The following is a 15,714-nucleotide window of genomic DNA, read 5'->3' as shown; positions in this document are numbered from 1 at the left end:
TTACGGTACACGGATGTTTGTAGCGTTTGGTTGTCCTGGTCTATCGACACCAATACGTCCAGGAAATGGACCTTCTCTTGTGAACTTTCCATTGTGAATTTGATGCTTTGATTGCATGAATTGAATGCCTGGTGGAAAGCAGCCAGTTCTTCAATAGAGTGATCCCAAATTATAAATATGTCATCAATGTAACGAACATATACCGTAGGTTTCTGAGGATAGCTTGACAGAAATTCCTCCTCCAGGGTAGCCATGAAAATGTTGGCGTACGCCGGTGCCATCTTAGTTCCCATGGCAGTGCCCTTTTTCTGTAGATAATACTTGTCGTCAAACTGGAAAAAGTTGTGTTTCAGAATGAATTCTGTCATTTGAGCTAATGCGTCTACATCTACAGCCTCGTCCTCATTAGCATGGTCACGGAGGAAGCGGCGTATTGCTTGTACACCGTCCTCATGTGGGATGTTAGTATACAGACTTTGAACATCCATGGTGACGAGTGTCGAACCAGGGGCAACTTGAACCGATTCTATCTTTTGTAAGAAGTCCGTCGTGTCTTTGATGTAACTCTTGATTCTCGGTAAAAATGGTTGAAGTTTCTCGTCAAGAAATTGAGACATTGGTTCAGTAAGGGAACCGACACTGGACACAATGGGTCTGCCTGGTGGGATTATCGCATGTTGTTTGGCTGCTGCAATGATAGAATCGGAACTTGCTGCTTCCTGTTTAGTTACACTCGTCACCATCTTAGGAAGCTTGTGTACTTTAGGTAAGAGGTAAAATTGACTAACCCTAGCCTTCTCAGGAAGAGATATGTTATTGCCTGTCAAATGCTTAACACATTCCGTAGCCTTCTCACGAAATTTATCAGTGGGGTCCTCTGACAGAGGTTCATAGTAATTATTATCTGACAACTGTCGCACTGCCTCAGAATGGTAATCCTGAAAGTTCTGAATTACCACAGCGCCACCTTTATCGGCGGGCTTGATAATAATCTCATTATTGTTCTTGAGTGATTTTATAGACTCACGTCTTATCTTGTCGGTTTTACTGAGCTCTGGTTGCCGGACGTCACGGAGAAAGTTGTCAAGATGACGTTGGACGTTAGAAGTGAAAGCGTCGATGTGGGAGTTTCTTCCCGGCGGCGGAGTCCACTTAACTTTGGCTGTAGATGGTTTGTGTAGCTTGTTCGGCTGCTTGTTAGCGTTGTTGTCGTTGTCGGAGAAGAACTCTCGCAGTTTGATTCGTCGGTTGAAATCTGCCGTATCTTGACATAGCCGAATGCCATCAAGGGGTTGAGGTGGGCAGTACGACAGGCCAAGTTGTAGAGTCTCCTTCTCTTCCTGTATCAGCTCGTAGGACGACAGATTGATAACCATTTCAGCAGAGTTGCGTTCGTCTCGTGAAGGTTCTTCTCGAAGTAACGGGGATTGCTGGATTAGATGGTCAAGTTTTTGTGACTTCTGCCACATGAAGTGTTTCACCATTTTGTCATAATGGCGTTCCAGGTGCTGGAGGATCGTACCATAATTGCCGTCAGCGTTCGATTCTTGAAGGCGGAGTGCAAGGCCTTCCTTAGCTCGGTGAAGTTCGTTATCCAAGCTCTTTTGTCTGCGATAAGATTCGTTCAGTGTTTCGTTCCTTAATCGCTCAGACGTCCTCTTGCAGATGTTTTCCGCCTTTCGAGTGTTGAGGGTTGAACTTAGAGGATTCTTAATGCGAAATCCCTTCGGGATAAGATCAAGTTTTTTAGTTCGTGAAAGGAAGAAGATATCAGATCTAGTTTTAGCGAGTTTGGTGTAGGTACGTTCGCAAGCGCGTCAAGTTGCCCCTGGTTCGACACTCGTCACCATGGATGTTCAAAGTCTGTATACTAACATCCCACATGAGGACGGTGTACAAGCAATACGCCGCTTCCTCCGTGACCATGCTAATGAGGACGAGGCTGTAGATGTAGACGCATTAGCTCAAATGACAGAATTCATTCTGAAACACAACTTTTTCCAGTTTGACGACAAGTATTATCTACAGAAAAAGGGCACTGCCATGGGAACTAAGATGGCACCGGCGTACGCCAACATTTTCATGGCTACCCTGGAGGAGGAATTTCTGTCAAGCTATCCTCAGAAACCTACGGTATATGTTCGTTACATTGATGACATATTTATAATTTGGGATCACTCTATTGAAGAACTGGCTGCTTTCCACCAGGCATTCAATTCATGCAATCAAAGCATCAAATTCACAATGGAAAGTTCACAAGAGAAGGTCCATTTCCTGGACGTATTGGTGTCGATAGACCAGGACAACCAAACGCTACAAACATCCGTGTACCGTAAACCCACCGACTCTTTCTCATATTTGAGATTTGACTCATTTCACCCACACCACATCAAACAATCGATTGTTTATAGTCAGATGCTTCGCTTCCGCCGAATCATCTCGGACGAGGATATGTTTGACAGAGAGGTCCTTACACTAGGTAGACAATTCCTCAAACGAGGATATCCTCCAAAAATGATCAGGAATGCAATTCGTAGAGTAAAAGGGAAATCCCGAAGAGTTCTCCTCAACAAAACTAATTTGGAGGAAAACAAGGCACGTCTGCCATTCGTGACCACTTACCACCCTGCTACCACATCTTTCGTGAAACAAGTCAGACAAGAATGGCCTACACTGGCACTCGACCCCGAGTTAGGGAAACTTGTTGGAGATCAACCTCTGCACGCCCAGCGTCAGCCCCCAAATCTCAGAAAATTGCTTGTAAGTACCAAACTCCCAGCACCTTTACCACCGAGTGGTAACACACCATGTACTAAGCCTAGGTGCCAAATTTGTAAACACCTTATTACTGACACTAGGGTGAAAATCTCCAACAATGTCACCCTCCGTCCACAGAGACTTACCTGCGATTCCAGTAATGTACTGTATTGTCTGATGTGTGCACAATGCCCTCACGCTATCTATATCGGTGAGTCCAGCACCAAATTCCGGATGCGCTTTAATAATCACAAATCGTCCATCCTGAAAAATCGGAACGACCTTCCCGTTGCCAAACACTTCAACCTCCCCGGCCACTCATTGAAGGATGTCAGAGTGTGCATTTTCGGGGGAGACTACACATCAGCAGAGGAAAGAAAACTCGCCGAGTTACGAGTAATCGTGAAGAGTAAGAGCTTTCAAGGTGAAGGGTTGAACAGGGATTTATCCATTCTAAACGGTTACTCATTCTTCCGTTAAAGAGAGGAATAAGTCATTATGAGGATTATAAGATATTTTTTTCAAAATATTTTTCAAAATATCTTTCTAATTGATAACTGTTTCACTACCACTGGTGTTGTGATAGAGAAATTAGTTGGTTATTCTGTCTGAGATTATGACGAATTATAGCGAATATTATGATTTCATGTCTCCATCTTAATAATCAATTTACTCTTATTTTGTATTATTTTCTGTAGATGGATTCACACTGTCATCCTATCACTCAGTTGTATGAGTCAATCAATTTCACACTTGCATGTTCAAATCTGTTTAGCTTTCAGCGAGACACCGAACTGTGGCTTTTGTAATTGACGATTTCATCAGTTTCTTAACAGGAATTATTATACCGACTTCTTCCTACCGATGATTTTTGTATTTTAAGTCATGAAACAATTTGATTGTTGGAGCGCTCTTTAACCTAATTTTGTAACTTATGGTACGTTGATGAGTACATATGTCGATATCTTAACATGTGATAATACAAAGTAATTGAACACCATTGTTACGTAATAAACATGTCAATGTCCTCCTCCTTATGCGTGGGGTACCTTGACTACATTGCGTCTACATGGCAACATCATTGTAAAGGGTACGCACTCTCATAGCAACCAATTCTGTGTATATGAGTGCGCGCTCTTCATGTTCAATTTATGTTTTGGTATTGACATTCCGCGTCGAGACTCCTGAAGAAGGTGGAGGCCACCGAAAATTTGAGTTGTTCAATAAACTCATTCTTATTGGCGAAATAATGCATTACTAGTTTATTTCTTGATTCTTCGCTATATTGGAGCCAATACGTGAATTCGCAACATATATATATATATATTCATTTATAATACACCCTTGTTGTTATTGCGGCTTGATACTTCATACAGTCAGTATACGTTCGACGAGAATGCCGAAAAAAAAAATGCCATACAGTATCGACGCTGCAAAACATTATGACATTGTCAAGATTTCAGCCGTAGTTAGCGGCATGGTCATTATAGAGACTAAGACGCTTTGTGCGTTTTTTTTTTCTTTTTTGCGAGATGATGGCGCTTTCATCCTTGTCGTCGCTATTAAAAAAGGGGGAGTTGTTGGAGACGTTGACCTCCGTCAAGTTGCGATCTTTATCACTGCTGCACACGATGCTCTCCAATTGTGCTCTCGAATTTTGCCAAACATCCAAGTCGTGAACAAATAAAAAAGGGGGAAAGATAGATCTTCTCTGGTTTGTTGTTCTTGTTTCATTATTCTTCTCATTGGGCATCAACCTCTCCATTCCCGCCATCTATATAGGCTGATGAAGAATGTCTTTTTGCAGCTGAGCAAAGACTCCTGGCCAATGTCTTTATTCTTCTCATTGGGCATCAACCTCTCCATTTCAGCCATCTATATAGGCTGATAAGGAATGTCTTTTTGCAGCTGAGCAAAGACTCCTGGCCAATGTTTCCACTTTGGAAGTGAAATTTTCTAGGAAATACTTTAGAAGAAAGATGGGCTAGAAAATAACAAAATGAAAAACATACAAAAACAATAAAAGACAAAATTATTTTGTTCATTACGATAAATGTAGAATACATGTACTTCGTGACGAAGTATTTAGATGGCTTACCCGTACCCAAAATGTCGCATTCGAAAAGCCAGACACTCTTTGGTTGTGATATTGAGTTGCCCCATTAAACAATAATAATTTGTCTGTGTTTGTTCCGCAGAGGTGAGCTCCTGGAAGACTGCAATGGCGTACAATCGTGGGAAGAACGTCTATCGCCTTGAGAAATCAACCTCGAAGCCATCCGGGGCGGCGAGGAAAGGAGAGAAACAGAAGTGGTACGAAGATCCTCGAACAACCAGTGACCACAATGCCAAGTATCTCAGCAAGCTGCAGGAGATGAAGGAGCAGCTACAGAAAGATGGGCAGTTTGTCGGTTCACAAGTCGGCAGCAAGACCGAGCACACCCGTCACAGGACTCATCCGCTTCCCCGACCTGGACTCACCCGCCATCTCTCGCTCAACCTCCCCGTGTTCGTGACCAACCCGGATTTTTCAAGCGTGCCACGAGCCGGACGCCTCTCCATGTACAAGTCCAACAAGCACGTACCAGCTATACACCCAGTTCAAGGTGTGGGATTATTGGAAGACTCGCGCACTGATCATCATCCCAGAAAGATATTTAAGAGAAATGAAAACGTTCCGCATAGACAAACTTCGTTGGACAAGGGGCCTTTTGATCTTGATAAAGGAAGCCAACCTCCCGGTTTGAAACGTTTTGCACGTTCCCAAAAGGCCATGCAACTCCCCTCACGAGTGCAAAGATCAGACGTGGATCCAAAGGAAGAGACCTGTATGCATTTAAAATCCTACAACGTTGCGTGTTCGCATGGCCATGGTCTTGGGCGGCTTCGATCGCGGTCAACATGTAGCGAGAACGAGGCACTCATGTCTGCACTGAGTCATACGCGGTCTCTCGGACGAATTCATCCCGACACGCAGGGCGTCCTGTGCAAGGGAAGGTCATCTTCAAAGTACCGGTTTGATCACTCGAATTCCTCCGACCACCCACCTGGCGTTGGTCTTGAGCTCGCCCCAGTGAAGCGATCGATCAAAGTTGAAGTTCCTTTCGACAAAGGGGAGGGAGATTTGGGGGACGTCGACTCAGAGTCGAGCGGCTACAAGGCTCCCATTGGCACGCCACATACAGTTTCGTCTCAACGATCAGATGTTCCCTGTGCTTACTGCAACAGCGACAGCGGTATGTCGATCGGGAAGGCGAGCTCGTCGACGGGTTCTAGCAACAAGGATACAAGCGACACGGACGAATGGTCCGACATTGGGGTTACCTTGTCGCAGATTCGTCTCAGTCATTCGCAGTCAGAGCCATCGATCAAAGACTTCACAAGGATCATGGCCAACGAAGACGTCCCTGACGTCGAATACGACGTCGACGACGATAACGGCAACCACGCTCAACCTACGTCGTCGAGGAGCAGCGAGGATGCCATCCCCGTGTTGCAGATCAACTCCCGCTCAGAGGAGGAGAACGAGTCGCAGATGGAGAACAAACTCACGATAAACGCGCCTTTCATCATGTTCCGCCCCGCCACGCCCCGGATGCCCGAGCCAGAGGAGAAGAGCTACGACAACGAGGTCGGCCGCGTGCTCGTCAAGGCGGCCACGCAAGCAGAATTGAGGCGGAAAGAAATGCGACGACTGCTGGAGGATATTGAGGAATTCAACTCGGCCAACAAGAATCTCTACAACAAAGTGCATCCTGTCTCATCCTAGCTATATGGGGAATAGTTGCATCCCACGACAGCATAGACAGAATGATTTGGTGCTCACTGGTATTCGATCAACTGTTCACTGCCCGCAAGTGCCTGGATGAATGACGATGTTTAGAGACTGCAGGGTGATGCATGTTTTCAAAGGACCTTGGCACGATAAAACCCGTGGAGTATCCATAAACAATAACAAAGAACCGTTTTGTGAACACAATCTCTCTCAAAGTCAAACACATCCTTCCGATAAATACACGAATATTCTTGATAAATCCTTCTCCTCCTCCTTCTTCTTCTGCTTTTAACATTTTTCTTCTCTTCCTCTTCATTGTCTCATCATTTTCAGCATTATAACAATCTTCTGTTATAACGTAACTCTTGCAACAGCCCACTATAACCCATTCTGTCTCGATGTGACGGGTTGCCTTTCACCCACGAGACATGAAGCAGTGTATCATGTTCTCATTACCTTGGATCTCCCGTTACTTCGAAACACGCACCTGAAGTACTGCCGTTGCTGAATACGATTTCTATGAAACCCAACCCCCCACTCCGTCGTCAATGTTTCCGCTACTCCGCTTTGCCGCTCTGCCAAGCGAGATCAAGACATCTCTGGAGAATTCCATGTACCTCAGATAAACCAACGTCAAACTGTGTGGTCATGATGGTAATGGTTTCGAATTTTCTTCACCATAAAGTGTTTTACTTGTTTCTTTGTCGATTACCGGAAATGGCTGGATGTTATTTTTTGTGACAGCTCGGCCTCAACCATTCTGTAGATGCTTCTCCCATGATAACGCTTGGGCACTGTAATTGAAACGGTATCATAGTATGTGTTCATACAGCAAAATTAACTGAAACTACTAGTGAAATGATTGTAATGCTTGAAACATTTCTTTACTGATCAAGAGCCGTTCCTCATAAGTTGTGTACATATACTACATGTATCAATTTTTTTATGATGAGATTCATAACAACGGTTGTCTCATGTACACACAGTTAGTCTAATCTCCCTGGTCATTGATGGTAGTAGAATGACCAATGTCCATGGCACAGTCGCTGAAACGCGAGAAAAGTTTTCTGTGTCATGGTCAGTCGTAACCAGTATAATTATGTTGTCCCCTCCCCCTTCTCCCTTATGCCGCTCTTATTCAATCTCCAACCACCATCTCCGCCGTACACCATTCTCTTTACATCACTAACGCGCAACAAACACATTCTCCCCGCGTTATAGTCTCCTCATCTCTCTTTCTTATTTTGTCTCTGTCTCTCATCTCTTCGTTATAGCATTTTGTATTTCACTTTATTGTTATTGTTATGCCATATATTTCACTTTGGCTATTTCTTTCGCATTACTTCTCATTTTTTTCTCACTACCCCTGTAATATTCTCTCTCTTCTTGTGAGATTATAATTGTCTATTTACCTCGACAGCATCCCATTGGCCCTTGCATGGGTGATAGGTTAAATATGAGCTCACGTTAAGAGAATATATCTCTCGTATTTACAATGTTCTCGGAAGGTTTTGTTGAGTATATCCAGACAGATAGATGAAAAATACGAAACTATGGAAAAGTTAGCTGTGTCTCTATCTGTCTGTTTGTCTGTATCCCTTCTTTTCTCTCTTGTTCTTTCTTTCTTTTCTCTTTCTTGCTCTGAATAGTTATATTCTATTCATACATTTGAGTTCTCCAAATTGTCATGACAATTGACATAACTATGACATTTACGTTTGCTTTCAATCTCTCTTTCTCCTTTCGATTTTCCTCCACCTTGTGTTCTTCCTCTCATCTTCCTCTCCTGTGCCTCCTTGCTCTATCTTATAACATCACTGCATACTAGTTTACTCGACACGCATCGCATTCATTATCTTGTCGTTATTTCTTCGCACGCCCACTGGCGAAATGCGCCGAGATTTCAGCGAAACTGTAATGAGGGAAATGCTGTCATCAGGTCGTATCGGGCGGATAAGATTACTCGGGGTATACTTCCCCCCCCCCCCCCTTTCCCCTCTGAAGACGAATACGTTGAAATGAGTGTTAAAGAGGATCTTAATGAATAAATGGTGTCTCTCATGTTCCTCAGATTATCCTATAGCGTCAACAGATTTTTGTCGAGACGACTTGCAGCTAGAACTCTATACCATTAGATTTTCTCGCAGCATTGTCTATTTCGTTCCCAATGCAGATTTCTCTCTCTTCTCTCTTCCCCGCCAACCTTCCCTTCCACTTGCCTCCTTCTCTGTCTCTCTTTCTCTTTCTTTTTGTCTCCCCTTCTTCTTTTTCCCTTTTCTCTCTCTCTCTCGTCTTTTTCTGTTCCATTGTCCGTCTTATTTCTTTCCCCTAACCCTTTCTCATTACTTAAAATGATCACGATTTCCGCATAGTTACATGCTGAGAGTAACCGTATAGTGTTTTTTTTTCCTCCCATTTTAACCTTGTTGTTGTTGTGGTGGTTGTCGCTGGCCTTAATTGCAGTTATATTTGAAATTGGCACGTGTGCGTGCGTAGACTTCGCATGCAATATAATGCATTCGGTGGATACTCCCCATCAGTTTGAACATAGGAGATGGAAAACTGCTTCACACGGCTCTCTGCCGTACACCCCCACTTCGTCCACCATCACCACCGCCGCCTACTCACTCAGAATCGTGTCCCCTTAAAATATGCTACTCTTTTGCAATACGTCACCCCGGCGTCAGTTTGCATCTTCCTGTGTCATGAATCCAATCATCCCAGATTAGAAGTAAAAATAGTACCGGATAACTATTCCCATGTGTTGGATTGATATTCTGCATTAAAAAGAAAAAAAAGTTGATGTGGTTATCGAAGAAACTCTTCCCCTTATGACTCCAATAAACCTTGTGGGTATATTGATTTCACTATATATTGATGTCATTGTAGCATGCATGCTCTTTTTTCACATCCTCAAAGCTAATGACCTTTTATAGCAGGCCTATACGGTTCCAGTGGTACGTGGAGATGATTGGTGAGAGACGGTTAAACTGGACGAACTTAGTGATAACGTTTTATAGTCCATCACCAGCTTCTAAACCCCTCCCCCTTTTTCCTCCAGTATAATCTCCAGCCCAGTTTATTACTTCTAGCGTTTTTAAAAATTCTCATTATGATCGCCGGGTCTGCCTGCCTACACCCTCCATTGTATGTTCAGATATTTTGAGAGTCTTAACTTATTCATTTCTTGGAAGTCTCCAAAGATGCGATAGAATCAGGCAAGGATTTGTGGGATTCGAGACTTTTGCCACCAACCTGTCCGTGCTCGTCTAGCATTCCAATTTTTTTTCCTCATTCTGTCCATCCTATTTAATAGTCCTTTTACCCTTTTTGTCTCCTCCTACTCGTCATTCTCCTCCACCCACTACTTCTTCTTCCTTTTTTTCTTCCTCCTCCTCCTCCTACCCTCCTCTTCCTCCTCCTCCTCCTCCTTCTCCTCCTCCTTCTTCTTTTTCTGTTTCTTCTGGGTTTCTTTTCTCCGCCCTCATCTTTTTCTTCGTTTTCTCTTTGGTACATCTCTTTTCCAAATCCTTCTCCTTCTTCTCCAAATCCGCCTTTTGCTTTTTTTTCCTCTGATGTTTTTCTCTTCTAAAGTTTTCTTCTCTCTCTTGCTTCCCGTTCTTCTCCCTCTTCATCATCTTCTCCTTCTCCAACATCATCATCGTCATCATCAGCTTCTTATTCTGCACTTCTTTTTCCATTTCCTTTTCCATTTCCTGCGTTGGGTTCCCCGAGTCTGCGAATCTCGTGTCCATTGTATTCACTGACTGAGAACTAGATTGATTTCTCTTTGCGCACATCACAACCTCTCATCAGTCAACGGCCAACCACATAGCACATAACCAGAACCCTTCATCTATTCATATAACCACATGGAGCAGACAACGGGGAGAGGGGATAAAGACCGCACCATCTAAATGATGTGGCGCTGAAATCATCGACGTCGAAATCTGTCAAATTATGCTGTATTTTCGGTCTTCTTCCTCCCCCCCCCCCCCCCCCGGCCCCCAATCCACCCCGCCCTTTCTTGTATGAAGCCAATTTAGTGGGATAACATTTTGGAAATTCTTTCTGCAAATGAAACCAAGTTTGGATCCACTTAGTTGTCATGAACTATATAAGATGGTCACATAATTACAATTTAGTGTGTAACTATACCTCTGTATAACTCAAGCGGAAACATTGACAATATCTTTTTCTTTAATCAAAATATTGCCTGTGGGATAAAGACGACAATAAGGGATAATCAGATGGTTGGAAGTTATTGATATTACAAGCTAATTCTGAAAGCGGCATAGTTTTCCAATTTGAAGGAAGCCAACACAACATATTCAAAGGAGACCTCCGGATGATTTTCAGACTTTTACATTTTGAACAGAAATTCAGAATTTATAGTGATTGGGATGAGGAATGTTTTCAAAATTTATAACATGGCAGCCTCACCATAAGAATGCATGTGTTGGGGCACAGGAAGCAAAACAAAAGAAGAAGGCATGCATAGATTCTACACAGGTGAACTTGTTAAGTAAGCGGTACTGTAATGGAATTGGACTGGTGCATTTCTGAAATGTGTGAGCCTCCTATAATTATGTCATCAGTATTGTTCAGTGTTTTCAGAGTATCGGTTTCTCTGCTCAAAGATCACGATAAATTCCGCAAATCTATACATGGAGCTGTCGATTTATGTGGGCCTACACATTATGTGACATGAAAATCGTCTGAAATGCCCCTTTAAACGTACTTCAAGCTCTTAGCGCATAATACAGCGCACGCACTTGTTACTTCGTGTTCTTGAGCGGAGTATAAAAGAAAGAGCAGAGTTGTTTTTTTTTTTTCATGGTGTAGAAGAAGAGATGCTGACGTTACCACTCACCTTCTGAGCTCAGGGTGAACGTCTGCGTCGCTGGACGATTTGTTTCAACGTTCACTTCATTAACTCCTAATGTTAAATCTTTCCGGTGATATGGATTTCCGAAATCCTGTTTTACGGAGAACTCGATCTTGTCCCGCGGCACAACGTGATCAATTTTGTAGCTCGGGGCAAGTTTATGAGCAAAGGTTTGAGAAGTTCAACGAACTCCCACGGGGAGGCATGTATGATAACACCAGACGGGCAAATTTGTAACTAAATGATTTCCACGACGGAATGCATATCGCGCTATTCATTTCATCTTGACGATCAATTTGTCGGGTATTCTGTTTCTCTCTAACCCCCCCCCCCTCTCTCCCTCTCTCTCTCTCTCTCTCTCTTTCCCTGTCTCCGCGAAATATGTGAATTTGCTTTATATCTATTGTAATTATGTCACAGCAAATTGATCGTTCTTAGTATGTTTCATCGTTTTTCGCATGTGCCACAGCAACCGCAGTACCTATTAGCGACATGACCTCACGACTTCGAATGTGACTTTGTCCTTAAGAATGAGTTAGTCGTGTTTGTTTTTGTTTTTTGTTTTTCATTCAACTTTCTTCAAGTCTATCTCCGATTAGATCAGCTAATGACTCTCGAGAGAGATTCGCTGTTGACCTCGCATCCCGTCATTATTACAATCGTACTTCACCGAGTCGCGTGGCAAGGACGAAAGAGTGGACAATGTGAAATGGCAAGGGTTAAAGTGATGATACAGTTTTGGTCGAGATGAGGATTCAAGTTTCCAGCGTTTTGTTAATGATGATATTTTGAGATAATGAGATGAAACAGCATAATACAAGAAGAATTCAGAGTTTATTTGATGAAAATTGGTTTTTAAATGGTTGAAATATCCAAAACAAAGCAATCATAATAAAAGATATATAGGACCACCTTTTATTAGGTATCGCTTTGCTTTCTTTTGTTTTTGGATATCTCTGCCATTTCAAAACTCATTTCATCAAATAAACTTTGAATTCCTGCTAGAATATTGTATGCTCTTAAACAAAGTGGTTTCTATGTATCCCGCAAAAAGTTATAAGCTGAATCCTCACTTCAACCAATACTATACCATCCCTTTCAGGTGTTATTATCTGATCATGCTCAACAGCATGCACTGCTGTCGCATCAGGTCTTGAGTGTGTCTGTGTGTCTGCATCTTTCTACCCTTCATCCATCTCCCTCTCGTCCCCCCCCCCCCCCCCTCTGCTTTGCATGTGTCTCTGTGTGTGGGCGCGTGTGTGTGTGTGTGTGTGTTATTCGTTGAAAAATGTACACTTATTGTGAGATATGGTTCTTAAGGTTTGCGTGGCCGAGGCCATTTTTACAATAGGTGTTGATCACTCAGAATTGTACAATATGGTGACATTAGTGCTCCATTCAGCCCTTAAGGTCATTTCCATAGGAAAAGTATGAATTATGAAAGTGCAGAATCCAGTAACGTGTCAAGTGTTGCTATGTCTGACAGGTGTAATGGACGACTCTCGTAAGCTTTGGTGTTGTCAAGGTAAGTTGGTCTGTAGGCAGTACGCGGAGAACAGTTGAACTCATTCCATCAGCGATTTATCAGAAAAAAAAAACAAAAAAGATTTATTTTTAAAAAATACCCTTCGACTGAGGTTTTAGGAGATGTTGAAAAGATGGCTATTGTGTACAGTGTGTAAATAATTGTATCTATTTATTTATGTATTGTTTATAGAGATTTTATTTACACGATGATGTATATTACACAGAGAGAGGAAGGTTATTGAATGGAGTTTCTTACTGATGACGTAATTTATTATTGTATATACGGAATGTAATTATACGGAGTAGCCTTGTGAAGGAGGAATGTTTGGATTTGTGTACGACACGAGTTACTTCAACTCACATGAAAGATCAAAACCTGTCATAGAAGATGTCAAATATTATCCGATGAAGACTAAATTTTTTCATGTTTTGTGCTGAAAAGAGGTCCGTGAGAATATGTGCAAGTTCTATTGTACTTTGCTATTCTGATTCAAGTTGCATCGCAGACATGAGACAATACGGATTTGTATAAAAAGAATTTAATGCAAATATTGCTATCATGTCACATTCTTGCCTTTGAGAAAAGTCATGTATAGGGTATAGGGAATGAAACGTTATTAGAGTCATTCTTCAAGTTCGGAAAAGAGTTTGGTTATAATCATTGAAAGACATATTTCTCTTTCTTCTTCTTCTTCTTCTTCTTCTTCTTCTTCTTCTTCCTTCTTTTTCTGATCCTTTCCCTTTTTCTATGATGAATGTAGTCCCATTCAGATCGTTGTTTGTTTGTTTTTTTTTACATATTATATCGAGTAATTATTCATTAAACATTTATCTGTATTTTCATGTCGTACGGCGGGCAAGTCTGCAATTAAAATCATAACTTATAATTGCTCTGCAAATGTGCATTGTATACTCAACTATGAAAGAAAATATTGGATTATCATGAGCAATCAATGTGCGAACAATGTTTTGCATCTGTCGAAGCAATGGTTTTTCTCCTGACCCTAAAAAGGAACGCTTGCCAGAGATGTTGATAATAGATGTTACAGAATCGCAGAAAGAAGAAAAAATCAAAGATGCAAGTTTGGCGACAAGGATTTTCTGTGTAGTTTATGAGGATGATTATATCCACTGCAATATTATGTAAACTCCATTGACATCCTCAGTATTATAAAGAAGCTTAGTTTGCACCCAGTGGGGGAGGAGACTGAACATTCCCGCCAGACTGAAATGTTACAAAACACAATCTTTTACTCGAATTTGTGGATGTGTATAGAAGAAAATTAAGATGCAATTTAAAAATCAGTCCCTGCAATGTTTGTTATGACGTTTGATTCTATTTGCGTGTTGCACTTTCGAGTATGTATTACCTATAGCATGTGATTTGTGGGCGAAATGCGAACACACCAATCTTTAGAGTGAACGTGTGACGATCGACAGAAGGTATCTTCGTATTGTTTCACCAGTAAGGTTAGTCACTTCTTAAGGTGTTTAGTGTCATTTTCATATGAATTTTTCTCCGTGTTGCCATACATATTTGTGTTTAACAAGATTTATAATCAATCAATTTCGACAAGACGAATGTTGACGTTCTCATACAGTGAATAAATGGAATAATTACGTAGATGTTACGTCGGCTTTTCTCTTTTTTCATTTCTTACTTACTGCGTATCTTATTCTTATCGTATAACTATAAGATATCTTCCAGACACATGCTTACAGAGTTACTCCACTGAATTTCACGACTTGGTGTTATGTTTGGGTACTTTTAAAAACTTTACCCATAACTCTCCTCCATGACAAATAATGTGTTCTGTATATATAATGTATAATGTATAAAATGTATAATGTAGTCTGCAAAATCGAAAAACATATAATGTATGAGTTTATCCTATATGCAACAAAGTCAGATTCATTGCAACTGCTGGACAAATTGCCCCCTCATCGACATAAGTGAATACTATAAATAATCGGAGCTTATTTACGTTGATGAAGTGCAATTTATCAATCAGTTGCAATGAAAACAATTACAAACAAAAATCATTAATTCAAATAAAGCGAGATTCGTCAACAGGCAAATTCATGCATGCCCTCGTGCTACAGAGTACAGATATAACATTTAAGAACATTATTTTCGTACTTGAATCAACGAAGCTCTATAATAATATAGACAACGTAGGTATAAACATTCAACATTTCATTGAAATGACACACGCAGTATAAGCCCGAAGACAGACAGACAGACAGACAGACACAAACACAGACACACGCATGCACACATACAGAGTCTCACCCACGCAGACGTTTATGGCATTTCCGTTCTGAAATTAATACTGATATTGATGAAAGACATTTCGTGAAAAAAAAAGAGGGGGAGGATTCATTTCTCTTTCGCCGCAAACCAATTGATATATACACAAGATGATAACATTCAGCCAGAGGGAATGTTATGAGCGACGCGAAGTAGAAGCCGTGTTTATTGGCTACTCCGTCAAATTTTGCTTTATTGCCTTTTTGGTCTGCGGCAGTACTATCAGAGAATTTGGGCAAAATTACTTGGGATGACATATTGAAGGTTCCAAGATGCTACGAAGAATCACAGATGACTGTTTCAGGCTACAGGGTTACATTGTTTGAAAGGGATGGAGATAATATTGAAGTAAGTTTGATTGGTTAGGCTGAGAATATACGTGATATATAAATGTATTTGAAGATTTTGTTAGCAAAAACCGATAAGTCCATTTTTGAAGATTTCGAAGTACGGTCT

At 41.5% G+C, this 15,714-nt stretch overlaps 2 protein-coding genes across 2 annotated transcripts in view; both read left to right on the top strand.

The window, feature by feature from the left end:
* The window catches only part of LOC140245059 (protein transport protein Sec61 subunit beta-like), a 231,514-nt gene that overhangs the window by 15,239 nt on the left and 200,561 nt on the right, over positions 1-15,714 (top strand). The window lies entirely within an intron of this gene.
* Positions 1,494-6,526, top strand: LOC140245511 (uncharacterized). Its single transcript, XM_072325079.1, has 4 exons — positions 1,494-1,580; positions 2,005-2,133; positions 2,896-3,181; positions 4,956-6,526. Exons 1-4 carry the CDS (start codon positions 1,494-1,496, stop codon positions 6,524-6,526), a joined length of 2,073 nt encoding a protein of 690 aa, XP_072181180.1.

The sequence above is a fragment of the Diadema setosum genome, chromosome 22, assembly GCF_964275005.1.
Source record: "Diadema setosum chromosome 22, eeDiaSeto1, whole genome shotgun sequence".
Taxonomy (NCBI): domain Eukaryota; kingdom Metazoa; phylum Echinodermata; class Echinoidea; order Diadematoida; family Diadematidae; genus Diadema; species Diadema setosum.
This window is presented reverse-complemented; position numbering and strand designations above follow the sequence as displayed.